General features: G+C 41.4%; 1 protein-coding gene across 1 annotated transcript in view; it reads right to left on the minus strand.

Annotated features, from left to right (window-relative positions):
- Positions 1-18714, minus strand: part of LOC140231716 (speract receptor-like) — a 464534-nt gene that overhangs the window by 22665 nt on the left and 423155 nt on the right. The window contains exon 19 of the mRNA XM_072311869.1: positions 13541-13639. Coding sequence (XP_072167970.1) covers positions 13541-13639 — 99 coding nt within the window. The remainder of the gene's footprint in view (positions 1-13540; positions 13640-18714) is intronic.

The raw sequence follows: 18714 nt of genomic DNA on the forward strand, positions 1-18714 counted from the left end.
TTAGCAAAATGTCATGACTGTTTTTTTTTTTTTGTGATGGAAGTGGTACACAACTGAGATATGCAGAACATGAAAGCCAGTTATTTTTTCCAACATTTGGCCACAGACAGTAGCCCAGAATTGTTCTAGGAAGTCAAGGTTATGATCCTCAATTTTTTTCATAATTCTTTCTATGTCTTCTAGAGATATACGTCTGCATCTTTTGTGCTGTCATGACTATAAAAAGATGAATTTAATCTGCAGTACTGGTACACGTAGGCCTATAATGACATGTATGAAAGAGAAGGGGCTATACAGAACAACCAAGTCGAGTTATACAAGGTAAAAAAATATGATACTTTTACTGCTTAAGCCTCTCTTACATCCCGTCGTGCGTGTTTAGAGATCGTGCGGACTAGGAGTTCCTGTCAGGCGTGGAGTTGTCGCAGGCTGAAAATTAAATCGGAGGGGAAGTATGTAGTAAGTACGTAATGAGTGGGTGTGTCTCGCTCAAAAAGTGAGGCCCGCAAGTGGTCTGTACGCATTTTTGGAAGTAGGAAGAAGTAAGGAGCACGCAAGATCTCTACTTCTGTCGCACACAATGAGTGGGATAATTGTACGTGAATTGCAAGTGATGCGTACGTTTTCAGAAATCGTACTTACGAAGTAAGAGAAACGTATGAGAAACGAAAGGAGCATGGAAGTGTTAAGCAAGACAATTGTGCGTCAAATTGGAAGAACGCAGGGATAATCACAATAATATAAAAGGGTGCACTGAGTCTCTTCATCATTCATGTGGACTCACTGCAGAAAATGTCGACGCAGAACTGAAAGCACGTTGTCCGTATCAGCTTTTATATAGGAGCACGATGCACTTGAACATGTTTCAACATGTACTTCTGACACACTTTTTATCGTGCTGATCACGTTCGTCCTGTGAGTGTGACGTACTTCACAATACGGTAGTAGTACTCACCACGCATTTTGGAAGTAGGTAATCGGTACGGAGGAAGTGCGCTCACCCCCCTTTTGTTAACACGTACATTGAAAGCAAGTGGAAAGTAAGAGCCTCTTGCGTGGCAAGTACGCCTTCGTGGGAAAATACCCCCCAAAATTGATGCATGTTTTGCCTGCGTTACACGCACGCCTATCGAACTTACTCAGTACTTGCGTACTTGCGTACTCCGAGCGTGCCCCACGCGTGCTAATTGTCGCAGCCAGGTCGTAGCGAAAAACTGGCCGGCCAGTTTTTAGGCTGCGTGCTATGCGTCGTGTTTGCGACCACCAAAAAAAGTACTTTCCACTTGCGTGCATCTCACTACTTGGACCATTTTTTTTGCACGCAAACCACTCGTAGCACCACGCACGACCGGATGTAAGAGAGCCTTTAACAGTGTATGAATGAAACAAAAAGTCACATAGAAAGACACGTTAAGATGTTCTCACTTTTTTTTTTTTTTTAAAAGAAACAGCATGATGTAAATTTGAATGAACACGTTTGGAATTTGACTGCCTTTCGCGAAACTGAATGACTGAAATACCCTTTTCGGCAAGTCAAGGCGAATTTGAATGAACGTATGGTCCCAGCAAATTTGAATACCCATTTTCCGAATTCGAAAGCCACATGTGCAAATTTCATTGATCGAAATGCTAAATTGAACGCACAAATTACAATTTTGAAAGACAGACTGTGCGATAACGAGGGTCGTTCTAAAAATTGAATGAACCTTCTATCAAATGAACCGACAAAAGTGCGAAATTGGCTGGGAAAACCCTACTATATATGCTTTGGTATTTTGGGTATCTATGATGTATACTAAGGCCTACTTCGATTGTTAAAGAAAAACAACGATGACTCTTTTCAGTTAAATGATATCATAATATGTGGGGGAGGGGCACTCTATGGCTACTGTACCGGGCCCAGTACAGGATGAGATGACTGGTTTTCGTGATTTTGTCATCTATTTTGTGCACTATGTATGATTCCTTTGCAAATTGCTTTGGTGTTTTGCTACTGTAGCCTATAGGACCCCGTATACAGGAGAAGATGACTTGCTTTGGTGTTTGGGATATCTCTGTTCAGTAGGCCCTAATATTTCCATTGCAAAAGAATTTGTCAAGACCGTTTTCATCTGATTCACAGTATATGGGTGGGACACTGTGGAGCTACTGTTTCGGGCCCCGTACAGGATAAAATAACTGGCTTTGGTGATTTGGATATCTCTGATAGGTACTTCTTCCATTGCAAAAGAAATTAGCCGTGACCCTTTTCAGCGGATTAAAATCAATGTGTGTGTGTGTGTGTGTGTGTGTGGGGGGGGGGGGGCACTTTAGGGGCTACTGTCTGGGGGCCCCGTACAGGATAAAATAACTGGCTTTGGTGTTTTGGATATCTCTGATGGGTACTACTTCCATTGCAAAAGAAATTAGCCGTGACCCTTTTCAGCTGAATAACATCATATGGGTGGGGCCCTTTGGGGCTACTGTCTGGGGCCCCGTACAGGATAAAATAGCTGGCATTGCTGTTTCATGATAGGTACACCCAAAGGAACAATATCCACCAACTTTTGTCCGTGACCCCCTTCGGCTGAATACATGCATTTTTCGGGCCCCTTTTTGTGGCCCCTAGGCTTACGGTACAGGATGTGACTTTCCAGCAATTCATTTTATTGACCCTTGGCCAAATCCTATATGATGACACCATCAACAAGTGTGGCCCTTTTCAGTTAAATAAATCTTCTGGGCCCCCGGTCTATGTGTAATGTATAGTAAGGCCACCGTGTATTCCCCGTTTTTGATTCCTCCGAGCGAGCTGCACAGCGTAGAACTGCGAGAGAAGGAGGTCCAGGACTAGAAGTAGGCCTAAAGCGGCTTTGTTATCGAGATCATCTTCAAAATCGGTCTTAGTTTCTTAAAATAACTCCTAAACCGTACCTGATATGTTGTACTTCTGCTGCAATTTACGAAATTCCTCCGTTACTCGAAGCAGTCACTTTGAGGTTGAGCTGAACTGCATTGATTGCACACGTACATACACGCCATCGCACCACAGATTTCTGCGATGACAATGGCACCGCGCGTACGAGTAAACGCCAAGCGAACTGGAGTTTATAATTCGAGACTACGTGCAATTTTTCTTGTGGGAAACTGCTCGTTATCAATTTGAAGCTGAAAAATTATTACCCTCATTTTTTCACAAATCGTGAATATACAAATCAGTGACATTAATTAAATAATAAAATATTACTAACATTTATATATATATATATATATATATATGAGCCGTGACGCGAGAAAAGGACCCTCAGGCCGTAAAATACCGAAATTGAGTTTTCACCGCCACAATGAAGAGCGAATTCTCATGTATTTAGATATGAAAACCGTTTTCTGAAATTCCACTCCTAAGTGCCCCAATTATGAAATTAAAAAAAGCATGTTTTGCCCAAATCTTGCCACTATTTAACGCGTTTATGCATGCTCGCGCGTAAGTCATGGACGGGGAACACGGTGCCCCTTCAACAACTCATAGTCCCACAGGTTTGATGCCTTAATCATCAGAGTAAATAGGGAGTTTTCGATTGGGTGAACGAGAAGGACGTGCCGCCGAGCGCAACCGCACGTCAAGGCGTCACGTCTGTACGTTGACCTGCTGCTAAAACACATTTCGATTTCGGGCGCCGGCGTCACGTCTTGTGGCGTGTGCAGGAGGTAACCTATGCCTTGCGTGCATATATGCGGAATTTGTGACTCGTTTCTGTACTTGTAATATTTATTTTGTCTTTGACTAGATGCGTATCCTGGGAGGAATTACGTGGATTTTAAAACATGATGCATGGTAAGACTACTAGGCAAATGCACTGCTGCACTAGCTAGGCCAAAAGCACCAAGATCTGTTTGCGTACAGCATTACGTGTAAATGCATGTGTGGGACTACGGTAGGCAGTTGCAAAGTGCGAAACAGTGAAAACGGGCAAATAAAGTAGGTACCAGAGGTTGTAATTCATATGTCAGCGCTGCTGCTGTGACGTATCAAGATCATAAGCTTTCATGTAATTAGAATGTGAATATTCTCTCGAAAGAAAAAGGAAAACAGGTGAACTGAGCACGGATCTCCCGAGAGTCATCGTGCTCTTTCGCACGATACCCGAGAGCAGTGGCGTACCGTGGGTCAAGACATTGGGGGGGGGGGGGCACCTCATGGCAGCAACATCAGAATTGCATAACGTAACAATTAAATGCGAGCGAGCGGAGCGAGCGAACTTGAAAGTTTTGACATTTTACAGTCCCCAAACTGCCGTTTGTAGCTATATATAATAATATATGTATGTATATATATACAAATATATATATATTTGCTTTGGAAATTAAGGGGGTTGCACCGGGCGCAACTGCTGGCAGTTGCTGGCAGTAACATCACGAGAATGGCATAACGATTAAATGCGAGCGAGCTTGAAAATTTTGACACTTAACAGTCCCCAAACTGCCGTTTGTAGCTATATATGGCATATAACGGTTAAATGCGAGCGAGCGAAGCGAGCGAGCTTGAAAATTTTACATTTTATGTTCCCAAAACTGCCGTTTTTAGGTATATTTTTTCGCTTTGGAAATTAAGGGGAGGGGGCGCACCGGGCGCAACTGCTGGCAATTACTGACAGCAACATCAGGAGAACTGCATAGCCATTAAATGCGAGCGAGCGGAGCGAGCGAGCTTGAAAATTTTGACATTTTACAGTCCCAAAACTGCCATTTGTAGCTATATTTTTTCGCTTTGGAAATTAAGGAGAGGGGGCGCACCGGGCGCAACTGCTGGCAATTACTGACAGCAACATCAGGAGAACTGCATAGCGATTAAATGCGAGCGAGCGAAGCGAGCGAGCTTGAAAATTTTGACATTTTACAGTCCCCAAACTGCCATTTGTAGCTATATTTTTTTCGCTTTGGAAATTAAGGAGAGGGGGCGCACCGGGCGCAACTGCTGGCAATTACTGACAGCAACATCAGGAGAATTGCATAACGTTTAAATGCGAGCGAGCGAAGCGAGCGAGCTTGAAAATTTTGACATCTTATAGTCCCAAAACTGCCGTTTTTAGCTATATTTTTTCGCTTTGGAAATTAAGGGGAGGGGGCGCACCGGGCGCAACTGCTGGCAATTACTGACAGCAACATCAGGAGAATTGCATAGCGATTAAACGCGAGCGAGCGGAGCGAGCGAGCTTGAAAATTTTGACATTTTTTTTGACAGTCCCAAAACTGCCGTTTGTAGCTATATTTTTTCGCTTTGGAAATTAAGGAGAGGGGGCGCACTGGGCGCAACTGCTGGCAATTACTGACAGCAACATCAGGAGAATTGCATAACGTTTAAATGCGAGCGAGCGAAGCGAGCGAGCTTGAAAATTTTGACATCTTATAGTCCCCAAACTGCCGTTTTTAGCTATATTTTTTCGCTTTGGAAATTAAGGGGAGGGGGCGCACCGGGCGCAACTGCTGGCAATTACTGACAGCAACATCAGGAGAATTGCATAGCGATTAAATGCGAGCGAGCGGAGCGAGCGAGCTTGAAAATTTTGACATTTACAGTCCCAAAACTGCCGTTTGTAGCTATATTTTTTCGCTTTGGAAATTAAGGAGAGGGGGCGCACCGGGCGCAACTGCTGGCAATTACTGACAGCAACATCAGGAGAACTGCATAGCGATTAATTGCGAGCGAGCGAAGCGAGCGAGCCTGAAAATTTTGACATTTTACAGTCCCCAAACTGCCGTTTGTAGCTATATTTTTTCGCTTTGGAAATTAAGGAGAGGGGGCGCACCGGGCGCAACTGCTGGCAATTACTGACAGCAACATCAGGAGAATTGCATAACGATTAAATGCGAGCGAGCGAAGCGAGCGAGCTTGAAAATTTTGACATTTTATAGTCCCAAAACTGCCGTTTTTAGCTATATTTTTTCGCTTTGGAAATTAAGGGGAGGGGGCGCACCGGGCGCAACTGCTGGCAATTACTGACAGCAACATCAGGAGAATTGCATAGCGATTAAATGCGAGCGAGCGAGCTTGAAAATTTTGACATTTTACAGTCCCAAAACTGCCGTTTTTAGCTATATTTTTCGCTTTGGAAATTAAGGGGAGGGGGCGCACCGGGCGCAACTGCTGGCAATTACTGACAGCAACATCAGGAGAATTGCATAGCGATTAAATGCGAGCGAGCGAGCTTGAAAATTTTGACATTTTACAGTCCCAAAACTGCCGTTTTTAGCTATATTTTTCGCTTTGGAAATTAAGGAGAGGGCCTGGGCGCACCGGGCACAACTGCTGGCAATTACTGACAGTAACATCAGGAGAATTGCATAGCGATTAAATGCGAGCGAGCGAAGCGAGCGAGCTTGAAAATTTTGACATTTTACAGTCCCAAAACTGCCGTTTTTAGCTATATTTTTTCGCTTTGGAAATTAAGGAGAGGGCCTGGGCGCACCGGGCACAACTGCTGGCAATTACTGACAGCAACATCTGGAGAATTGCATAACGATTAAATGCGAGCGAACGAAGCGAGCGAGCTTGAAAATTTTGACATTTTACAGTCCAAAAACTGTCGTTTGTAGCTACATATATATATTTTTTCGCTTTGGAGGGAGGGGGCGCCCGGTGCTTTTGCGCCCCCTGGATCCGCCACTGGTAGTCAAGGGTGTCGGTTTATGTTCATGATTGGGGGAGGTATGACCAGCGAGGGGGCGTCGAAGTGACCAAGCGGGAGAAGGATGTCCAAAATCTGCACTTTATATATAGATCATCCCCTGATTTGTTTGTGTTTGTGAGTGTGTGTGTTTCATATAGATGGAAAAGTTAGGAAATAGCCAAGGCCAAGTCTTATTATTGGCAATGCAAGGCATTTGATAGACTAGTATGTAAAGCAACACTGCAAAATCAATGATCAAGCTTTGATAGCAAATGTGTACAACCTATCAAACATCACATTGCGCAACATTGCAGCGACTCTTTTTGCCATTCCGATGTTCTGAGCACACTGCGCACATCCTGTAATTGTATTCAAAATGCCAACCAGGAATCACACTGAATCACAATCTTTTGTCGTCTCCGGGCTTTTTGAACTATGTTTCACTATAATACCTCTTTATATCGATGGTTAAAAGAAATCTTAGAAAAATATCTTTTTTCTTGATCATCCTTCCATGTCGATTTCAAAAGTAGTTTACCAACCCTTGAATTACTATTTTGGTATTTTTTTTTCTTTTTTTCTTCTTTTTTTCTTCTTTTTTTTTTACCAGCGGATTGGGGGGGGGGGGCACGTGCCCCCCCCCATGCCCCCCGTAGTTACGCCACTGCCCGAGAGGAGTGTGACGTCATAGCAAGGTGGGTTGAGCGCTTCGCAACCGATTTGGGTGGACGGTGATAACCGGGATTAACGCGTTCGAAATTTGTGCGATGAGCCGAGGGTCGACACTCGCGCATGCGCAGTACGTAGAAACTACGTCATAACAGGGTGACGCCTGGCTCAACTTGCAAATCGAAAAGTCCCTAGTGTCTTTCTCCCAATTCTTGTGATGGATGATTTGATGTAAAAATTAAGTATTCTATGAAATCATCGTTGCCATGACAACCATAAAAATAAGAGTTGCATTTAAACGAATTTGGGCTTTCAATATAAAACACGCATTAGAGAAACAAATCGTGGGATATGGTAACAGAATGTATCCGATTGAGAAGTGGACGTGTGAATGTGTGTGTGTGTGTGTGTGTGTACTTGTGTGTTACGTGTATGTACATGGTAGATTTGTGTGTCTGTCTGTTTGTGTTTGAGTGTGTGTAGGCCTGTGTGTGAGTGAGACAGGAAGATGATAAGAGACCATGTTTTTTTCGTGCGTGTCTAATGTAAACTATAGTCATGCAAATAATGTTTGTGTTGGATTGTGTTCCCCTGCATGGGAAAGTGGGTGTGTGTGTGTATGTGTGTACTTCTGTGTGCACTTGCACGTATGTATATTGTATGTTTATGTGTCTGTCTGTTTGTGTCTGTTTGAGTGTATGTGTGTGCTGAGACAGGAAGAGGATAAGGGACCATGTTGTTTGTCTTGTATGTCAAATGTACACATGGAAATAACGTTTGAATGTGTTTGGCTGTATATTAAGCCATTATTGTGTTCCTCCGCATGTGAAAAAGTCTATAAACAAGCTTTATATTTTAAAAAGTTGCATACATGAGTGTTTGGCTGTGTGATATAGCTGAAATGCTACGAACAGGGCCATGGTTAAAAATGAATGCAGCCGTGTTTGTGCAGGCCTATGGCGGAACATCCCGGCACTGTTACACATACAAGATGTAATGTGTTTTTGCAAAATATACAATCTAGATGTAGCAATAATGTGCGGATTTTATACTAGCAAAGTAGGATGGAATTAATCATGGCCTATTTTAACCCTTCTTTTACAATTACATTACAAAAGTAAACTAGAATCATGTCACTGGGGTAAGAGTTCTCCGATTATACATCCATTCATTTAACATAGGCCTACATGTGCAAAAACACACACACATACACACATACGTACAAAGAAGTACCGGTATACTGCATGCACTATGCAAACAAAACTGCAACATACATAATTCACACATACTTTTAAAACAGTATCAAAATGAAAATGAAAAAGAATACATATAAAATTGTAGGCCACATGCTCCATGTGGAATTTGTTGGAGTACAGAGTTATTACATTTGCAACACTTTAATCTCTTCCCATGCCACATAGACCCCGTTTACAGTGCGAGGTTCGGCCGCGGCTCGGCCACGGCTCGGCCCAGCCCCGCTTCAGTGTAAACGCGCAAAAGGCCAAATGCGGGGCCAAAATTGGCCTCGCTCTGGAGGTGGTCTCGGCCGCGGCCGAGCCCGGCCTTTTCTCAGTGTAAACGCAAACTGGGCCAAATGCGCGGCCAATTTTAGTCTGGCTTCCAAACCCTCTGCCCGTACTATTTTCACTATTCAGGATATTAACCCCCTTAACGTCGAAAGCTAGTATAGTTTAAGGTGGTTTTGTCCTGCACAGGATTTTTCCTTCGGCGAAGGCCTTTGCCCGAACGGCGACTTCGTCGCCACGGAATCCAGTTGGCAAAGTGTCTGAAAACCAGACTATACCAAATTGCGTTTGTTTACAAGCAGAGCGCCACTACGACAAAATATTGAAAGGTTTGAATTAAAAGCGCGGCCGAGCCCAGCAGTGTAAATGGACAAAATTGCGAGGCTCGGCTGCGGCCGAGCCCGGCCCCGCACTGTAAACGGGGTCTTAATGAATCTCAACTCCATCAAAGACAATGCATAATGCAGTGTAGATAATTTAATACAATTCTTTTCTCTTCATTCTTCAGTGATTCTCAAGTGGAAAGTTTTAAGTGAGATTTCTGTTGGTTTCCATGCTTCCCATACCCTGATGAAATTACTGTTTTCACGTTACATTAATATCAGCCAAAGCTTAGCTACATGTGAAGGATAGTAAGTCATCATATGTATCCTTTTCCCCCCTGATATTAGACACAGAAAAACAGAAAAGAAGAAACATGTATGTCAACTGCCTCAAGATGAGGCTAGCTACATACAAGTTTTTCTCTCTTGGGCTCACTAAAAAAGACTGGATGTCTCATTGATATCGACCACAGTCTACTAATACATGAGCTGACTAAATCACAATATCATTTGCACATTATTAGTAAGCTGACAGCAAAACAGTGGAAGTGAAGAGGAGACTTCTATGCTTATAACTTTTTTGAACAAGTCAACTGTGAATACTTGCAATTGCATAGTGTCATTTATAAACACATGTCAACAAAAGACAATACATAAAGGATATGGTAACTCCTGGAAGAAAACCTAAGAATGTTAAGTTATCTGAAGATGCATTGAAATTGTTACCGGTAAATTCATAGTGGAGTACTGATATGCCATGAGCATTCATATGGTCTTCCACAACCAGCAATGTCTTGAGGGCATGATAATTACACTTGCCTTCTGGCCAATTACATACAGTAGGGTGGATTTTTTTTTTTTTTAGCTAAGTAGCTGTACTCAAGTACATTTGTACATGTAGGCTATGATAATGTGCAGCATATATGCTGCACACATGCATGGGGCGAAACATGTTTTCAACCATGATCCAAGTTTCCAAACCAAAGAGCAATACCAGTATCTGCTCTAAGAGTGAAATACAGTAGGAAGCACAAAGTGGACAAGTATGTCAATAAGTTGAGGACGACACTTCATAAATATATCATGAGGCCTCAGTCTCTTGGGCTGGGGGCAGGTGACATCTTGTAAGAGGGAAGGTGTCATGTGCTGGAAGACATTCAAAGCGCTCTGTCGAGTGTTGGTCCAGTAGATATCAGCCTTGCTGGGTAAATGCTTGTTTTGAGGAACCACTCCAATTGTCTTGAGTATACCCAGTCTTTCTTTTTTTCTTTCTTTTTTTCGTTATCCCAGAGGTGTTCCCTCACACAAACAATTCGTGGCTGATTATGGTAGAAGTGAAAGTACGAAAAATTTCTGATCTCAGACAGCTCCCTGTAAACGGGACAGGCACGCCTTCCAGTCTAGCAATTACCAACCCTACCAGAATCGTGAAGGGAGATGACTTGTCCACCACTTTTGAAACTGCTGAAAACTCCTCAAGGCTGTCACAGTCAGACCTAGAAATTATGAATATTTTGAAAGTTAATATTATTCTATTTCTTCGAAGGTTTAAGGTCATACTCAATACTAGAGTGTCATTACAGAAGAAAAGGGACCATGCAGGTTACAGAAATGGAATGATTAAGACAGATTAAATCAGATTTGAAATGTAAACTCAAGGAATTAGTTCTACACCTCATCAGCCAGTGCAAGATGCATTTTAATACAAAGCATATTAATTACCAAAAATATATTATGACTGTATGATTATGTCTTCTGATTTGGTTTACAGATCCAGGTATTCATAGTAAATGAAAAGGATAGGCCATGATAACAAATGATTCCTTTTTTAAAAATTCAAATTATAGTTATAGTTCTACTTTACAGTCATAAGGTTGTTACTAAAACTCAACATTCGATACTATTACAGCATATAGTGTAATTAGCTGATGCACAGCACAATACAAACCTGCAATGTAGTTGTTTGATCCTGCCAAATCCTTTATTTACCAGACACCGAGTACGTCTCCTCTCCATCTGACCGTGTTCCAGTTCTGTGTGCAGAGTAGGGTTGTCTGCTTGTTCAGGTATACTACTACTAGCACAGCCAAGTTTTTATTCTGCCCTGAAATATGAGAACAAATGCTTATTCTGATTAATGTGGGGACTGTACAGTGGGATTTTTAAAATCAAAATAGTGGTATTGATGCCTACAACTTTGTGGACTGTTGTGTTCTCCCACTGATGTATTACAAATTAGTCATTCACAACAATCATTTATTTCAATTGGAGAGAATAGAAAAAGAAAAAATGAATACCGGTACTACACCCAATGATCAGCGATATGACAGGTGAAAGAACCTTCACAGTCACTATATCATTACATGAAATCTGGAGAATAATATTCCCTTGGCATTTAGACAGTGGGTACCTACCCATAAACTCCTATAACAATGCTCTGAAACATAAGTTGACAATAAACACTTATTATGAATAGGCCTAATTCTACAGTACCAGAATAACAAATGTAAATGGTTACATTATATATGAGTCGATGAGATATGTCTTTGTAACCAAAGTTTAGCATTTAAAGTCTTTTGTGGAAAATATGAGAGAACTGATTTTGTCCTTTGGGCTTGCCCTTTGATACTTCAGCCTCATAAAGGTTCTAACTGGTTTGTACGCTAGTCCCTACATCGTTTTTTCGGATTTTTTTTGGATACATGTAGAACAACCCAGTATTTAATAATTACCAAGACTACTATTAAGTATTAAGACCTAGTTTGATTTACCAATGTAGAATTCAGTTATGCAGTAAAACTGTCAAGGAGCAAATGTAGTTGTAGAACTATCTTGCTGACATTATACAGATGTCACAATCTCAAGTAGGCCCAACCTTGTTTGACTTTGATATCAGAAACCTACACTTGAACAAGTCAAAGCTGAACCACATGCATTTGTAAGTTGTTGCCTGAACTAAGCACTCAGAAATTATCTTCACCGCTAAAACACAGGATTGCTGAGGACAGTTTTAATACGGGCAGTAGCTTATTTTGACATATTATATGAGAGGAGCGCTAAGATTAAATGTAACAATGTCATACATCTAAGCATCGTCAGACACAATGTAGGCCTACGGAAACGTTTGAGAGCGTCAGCATACTGTAACAGCAGGTCCCCAACGAAAAATTGAAAGATTGGGACTGCGCTGAGCACAGACTTGACCGATTTTTTTCCATTAATTTAACATCAAATTCAGTGTATGTTCTTACCACTTCACCATTGGAGACCCAATGTTGATATTCACCTTGAGTTAAATAATCAAAATACTCCAGGCGCCGTAGAAAAAGACGTCGTGGACGGGGTGATAAAGTTGATTCGAGCTGACTCCACGTGAAGCAAAGGTGTACAACGAGCTGAAATCTTTTTGATGGCGCGTATTGCTTCGTCAAACTTCCGCGCCGTTTTCTGGCGTTTGTGCGCGTCAGAGGTAAGGGCCCTTTTCTCGCGTCACGGCCCATATATATATTTGATTGGAATTATTATCACAAATACGGCAAAATTGATTAAACAAATCGAGTATATATGAATTGTATTTACGGTGAAGCTTGACCAATGAGAGACTGATGCTATCTTTTCCGCAAAAAAGTCACACCCGCATGACGAGCGGAGGCACCTTCGAAACAATGGCTGCGTGCAGAGACGGAAACATGCCCACTCGGAGCTCTCAAATTCTCTGATTTTTCTTTTTCTCTTTTGAAAAATCTTATAAGATCGTTCCCTGGGCGAATGTGGGAAGTTATCAACACCCAATCTAATGAGCAGAATTCATGTTTTGGGTTTATTTCCTCAGGCTTTTAAATAAGAACTAGAAAAACAGTTCTCCGTCTCCAGATTTGACAGTAATCGTCCTCCTTAAATTTAACATTTATAAAAACATAAATGAAATATAATAAGATTTTATACCTTGTGAAAACTACAAAACATTAAGGTACTCACTTCTCTCACGCCTTCAAGGTTTATTGAAATGTAATTTAATATTTTCATAGGAAGAAAAAATACAATCAAGGATCGATGATTAGGACCGTGTATTTAAGTAGCATAGCATCGCATTGGCTTTAGACTGCCCTATATTAATGTACTACTTTGAAAACGTATCAGACAAACCTGCTGTTATCATGAAAACTGTTACCTGATATATCAACTTTCTTGATTATATTCATTTGTTTGTGAATATGCAATAAGATGAATCAAATATAAAACGGTGGTGAAAGCACATTGCTTCAGCAAGTACAGATTATAAGTCCGTTATATAAGAGAACATCACATGACAATTTGTATACAGCAGTGAGTGATGTAAATGAAAATTTTTGATTGCATAGTAAAAGCGATATACCTTCTCCATTTGATTCCATACGTGAGGCCGTGTTGACTGTGTCCCCAAACAGGCAATAACGTGGCATTGTCAGTCCAACCACACCAGCTACAGTTGAGCCTGTAAAGAAATTACGAGCCTCGTATTAAACAAGTCTTATTCCTTGTCATCGAGTCAAAAGAATAAACCATTCTGGCAATTTCTACTGGTATAATCTGAATGTTCTTGACAGAATATAAAAGAGAACTTTGAAGATGGTGAATGTGCATCAAGTGCTCTTATAGAAGCGTTTGTAGCATTCTAGTCTATAGAACGGATGCTATTGATACCTAAATACTCACACGTAGGACTTCAGACGATAGCCCCACTGTTAGCCAAATATATAGGTGAGAAAATAATATTTTTAGCGTGTTTCTCTTGAGGAAAAAGGTAAATTTGTTAGCATTTTTTATAAACAATGACAATATGATGCATATTATGAAAAATGTGAATATTCATTATCATGAATATTAAGTAGACGTGTAGGTGTGCAAGTAGGTAGCCTACATAATAGTGGAAAGAGAAGTGGGATATTCAGCCAGTTTCAAGTGACAAACTTTTTACAGATATACTGTCACCAACATGGGAGTGGAGGCGCCTGACGATCGTCCAAAAAATCAATCGCACCCTCTTACAGACCCACGTGCATTAACTGTTAGATGTAAGGCATATACTGTTTTCCTAATGCCAGAGATGAAAAAAAACTTACACTTAAACTTGCATGCACTGCTTACGGAGTGATGCTGCAAATCGTGATGCACTGCGTCGTACGCTTCATGTTCGTGTGCATGTAACATGTATGTAGACGTCACACTGTCCAGAAATTGAGCAATGATGAACACATGATAAAGAAAATTGTCAAATTTGACTCAGATTGTATGAACATCGGGTCTTTCGTGAGGGCATCTTAAGCCATTGAATGACCGCTTGAGGATTTTTTTAGGCTCCGTCAACAACTTTGTGAGCGGTGGCAAAATCTTTGGTAAGCCAAAAATGGCCTGAAGACCGTGTGAATTTCATATTTGTGTTGAAATCGTGAGTCTATTTTGTCCTTCGCAGGGACATCGCGCATCGTTAGGTCACCTTGCCAAGTCGTATCATCTTCGTCTTAACTTCGTGCCATCGGGCATTTTCGCCTCACAAAGATAATACGAAGGAAAAAAGAAGCTGCCCGATTGTCTTAGGAAGGCAACACGTCTACTTAGAGCAGATCTCGTAATGCCGGTATGTAGCCATCGTATTATAGTACTACGACATCGTGATGAAACCACGGTGTTGGCGAAGACAGCCTAATTTGAGTAGCTCTATAGCCTTCCTCGTGTGTTATAGATAACGTGGACATTATGACCAGCCTGTGAGCATCTATCTCTGTGAAAGCAACTTTGCAAAGTAGAGCGGTGTGTAACTCCCATAGCCTTAATCACAATTAATTGCAATTCAGTTCCTGCAGAGTAGCGAACTTCGATGATAAGACTTCCGAAAAAAAGGAGCAACATTGCTTATTTGGATGCATATCTCAACGCATGACGAACATCTTTCACATCAGGCATATCACCTGGTCTCACAAATATGTTTGTCTTTTTCTCTTTCTTATTTTCTGCTACTAAACCTATGAAATAGAATAAAATCTGATGAATATTGAGGAATGAATATTTTAGGTATGAAAACAAAACTTTGAAGAAAAACAACGACAAAGACGAACAAGAAGGAGCATGAGGAGAAAAGTAGGAGGAAGGAGAACAAGCAGAAGATAAAGAAATAAGAATAAAAAGTACAAATAAAAGACAAAGAGAACAAAAACTACAGTAAGAAATTTGTCATAAATTTGTGACGGGAGCAATTGGCCACGCAATTTCATTCATGTTTATCAGAACACAGATATTCGAATATGGCATCTTGCGGACGATAAGGTTTCAGGATCTACTCATACACGACGAGTATTGAACAAAATCTCCGTAAATTGAAGCCTGAGTTTCAAATTCAACCACATACTTAGAAATGATTGCAACATTCAATCAACAAACAATGGCAATGTGACGATAGCCCAGAGTACCAGCCACGTTACACTGAAATCTAGGAGAAATCCAAATAGGGATAATTGTGCTACTGCTCAATGAATAAAGTCATGTCAATTTGGGTTTTGGGGGAAAATGGATTGCTATAATGACAAAACGCAAAATGGTCAAATTTGACAAAGATAACTTCAGTCGAGTTTTGTCACGATGATAACATCATCAAATTGAACAATTGTATGGCTAATTTCGATTGAAAATTTGATAAGCTACAACATACTTAGCTGTGGGTACAAATTGATCGAGAATAAGTGAGACACGATCGAATAAATTTGAGGTTATGCCCGTACACGACACGGATTGCATAAAATCTCAGTAATGCGAAACCTAATTTTCGATTTTTAACCAATTTTAAACACGATTCAGACATTCATTTAAAAATTACAATAATTATCACAGACACTGAAAGTGTAAGCTGCAACGTATTAAAATCTGGGAGAAGTTCTGTGAGCTAATGCTCAAGTCAATTGGCATTTAGAAGACAATGGACTGCCATAGAGATAACACGTAAAATTGTCAAATTTTATGAGGGTAAATTTCAATCGATTATTTGACAAAGATGTCATAACATTGAAAAATAGTAATTACAATTCCTACGGAAAATGTAATAAGCTACAACATACTCAATTTTGGGTGAAAAATGGTGAAGCATGAGAGTGATAAACTTGAAATTTGATGACGTCATTATGAAGTTTAATATCTTTAATTTCATGCAGAAACTTGATAGCTTTGAATCATTTTGTCACCCTCAAAGTCTTATTTGGTAGAAACATGCTCGAGAAACCGACTCCATGCAGAAAAATTCTTCTTTTGTTTTTGGTTTTATAACAGATGCGCAAATACGCCCGCATCCCGCGCGCGCGGACATGCAAAAGTTTGAAATGCTCAAAATAGTCTGAGACGTATGCAAAATGAAATCTAGCCCGATTGGAGTATTTTGAAATTTTGACGTGTGCGCAACGGCGATCTTTTATAAAGAAAATATATATCACTTCATAGAATATGCGTCTACCGATTTCATTGGAAAATAACGTTTAGGAATGGGGCTAGAGGCGATGTGATTTGTGAAAATGACGTCATAATTGCAGTGTCCGGCTACGTTAAGCACGCACGCCATCTTGGAAGAAGCCCAAGAAAGATGCCCAGTGTGAAGTAAGCATTACCCGTTTGTATGACCGATTTGTGCGTTCTCATACACATATCTGACTAGAATGTTAGTGTGTTACACTGGCGACGAGGATAGCTGTTGACAGGACAGATTGTGCACGTCTTTCTCTTGATTTCTTCAAGATGTTTTGCTAAAGTCTCGCCATGGTCTCTTCTCTACAATGGGGACGTTGGCTTTTCAGGTTCGAAGGAGCCATGGCCGCCTTTGGGATAGGGTTAAATGATTTTAAGTGACAGAAAGCTCTGCTATTTCATTATGGAGGAGAAACATTCTGAGATATATTCGCGACCCTCGACACGGATAGCCTTATTGATAGCCAGCAACAGCAATCAGTGTGCAAGACGTCTAAGCCAAGATGAACGTGAGTACAATGCAAAGAAGCAAGCCCTTACTAACTACTTCACTCCGAAGAAAAACATACTGTATGAAAGCATTGTGTTCAGGCGTACAGCTCAGAAAACTGATGAGTCAGATGGTCAATATTGCACACGCCTTAGCGGACAGCAACCGAGTGTGAACCGGTTATGTTGACAGAGAACTAAAAACTCAGATCATCGAAGGCTGCAACTCTAGCCAACTCAGACGTAAAGCTTTACAGAAAGACATGTCATTAACCGAACTCCTAGGACTTGTCAGATCGCTGTCATTATCTGCCTCCAGAGCTGCAGAATTCGAGCATGAGCAGACTGCGCATGCCAGAGTCAACAAAGTGTTCAAACACAAGCACAAACCGCATCGCAAACCCAAGACCCCTCAGTCGAAGCAGTTATCTGCTAAAGCGAAGGAGTGTTTTTACCGTGGATGCGATTACCCCCATCAGAATGAATGTCCCGCGCGAGGACAGAAATGCCGAAACTGCGAGCGGTCGAGTTCGTGGACTAACCATGACTAATGTCGCAAACAAGGGCAGTGACCGTGAACACACGTTTGGTGATACAAACTGATACAAACCACCCTGAGTGATCTCGATGGAGTTCTGAATATCAGTGATGATATTCTAGTGTTTGGCAGAACACCCGAGGAACTTGACGGCAGGCTCCAACAATGCTTGCAGCGATTGAAATCCAATCATCTCACTCTCAACAAGGAAAAGTGTGAATTCCACAAAGAAACGATGGAGTTCTTCGGACGTGTCCTGAGTGCAGATTGCCGGCAAGCATTCAGATTGCGAAGTTAGAAGGAAGCGATAGATTCCGCTCCATCTGATGATGTAAAGAGTTGCCTGAAGAGTCTCTACAATGTCTGCGATGAGCTGTCAATTGTACCAAATAATGATCTTGTGTTGCGCGGAAATTCATTGTCATCCCACAATCGCTGAGGGATCGCGTGATCGACATCGCTCATGAAAGGCAGCAAGGCGTTGTAAAAACTAAGCAGCTTCTGAGGGAAAAATTGTGGTTCCGGCCATGCCATTGATGGAATGTTCGAGCGTAAAATAAACAAGTGCATACCATGTCAGGCGACAACCGTGGGACCAAGTCCTCGTGCACCGCCTGAAATGTCTGATCTGCCCATTGGTCCGTGGGTAGAAGTGAGCATACATTTCACCGATCTGCTAGTAATCATTGATGATTATAGTCGATACCCTGTTGTGGAAGCCGTGTTGTCGACGTCGAGTAAACAAGCTACAATCCCGCTACTGGATAAAATGTGATCATTGTTGGGAGTCCCACAGGTCGTACGATCCGATAATGGCCTACCTTTCAACAGACAGTATCAATACCTAATACCTATAATACCTAGGCTTCACCTATCGCAAGATAACGCCGCGATGGTCACGTGTCAATGTTGAAAAGCAAAGCGGTTTTTGCGCACACGTTGAAGAAAGTTCTCCGCACAGCTCATGCCTAATCCAAATAATGGAGACAAGAGATGCATCGATTTCTTCGCAACTATCGCGAAGCACCGCACGCGAC

This window comes from Diadema setosum, chromosome 8 (genome assembly GCF_964275005.1).
Source record: "Diadema setosum chromosome 8, eeDiaSeto1, whole genome shotgun sequence".
NCBI classification, from domain to species: domain Eukaryota; kingdom Metazoa; phylum Echinodermata; class Echinoidea; order Diadematoida; family Diadematidae; genus Diadema; species Diadema setosum.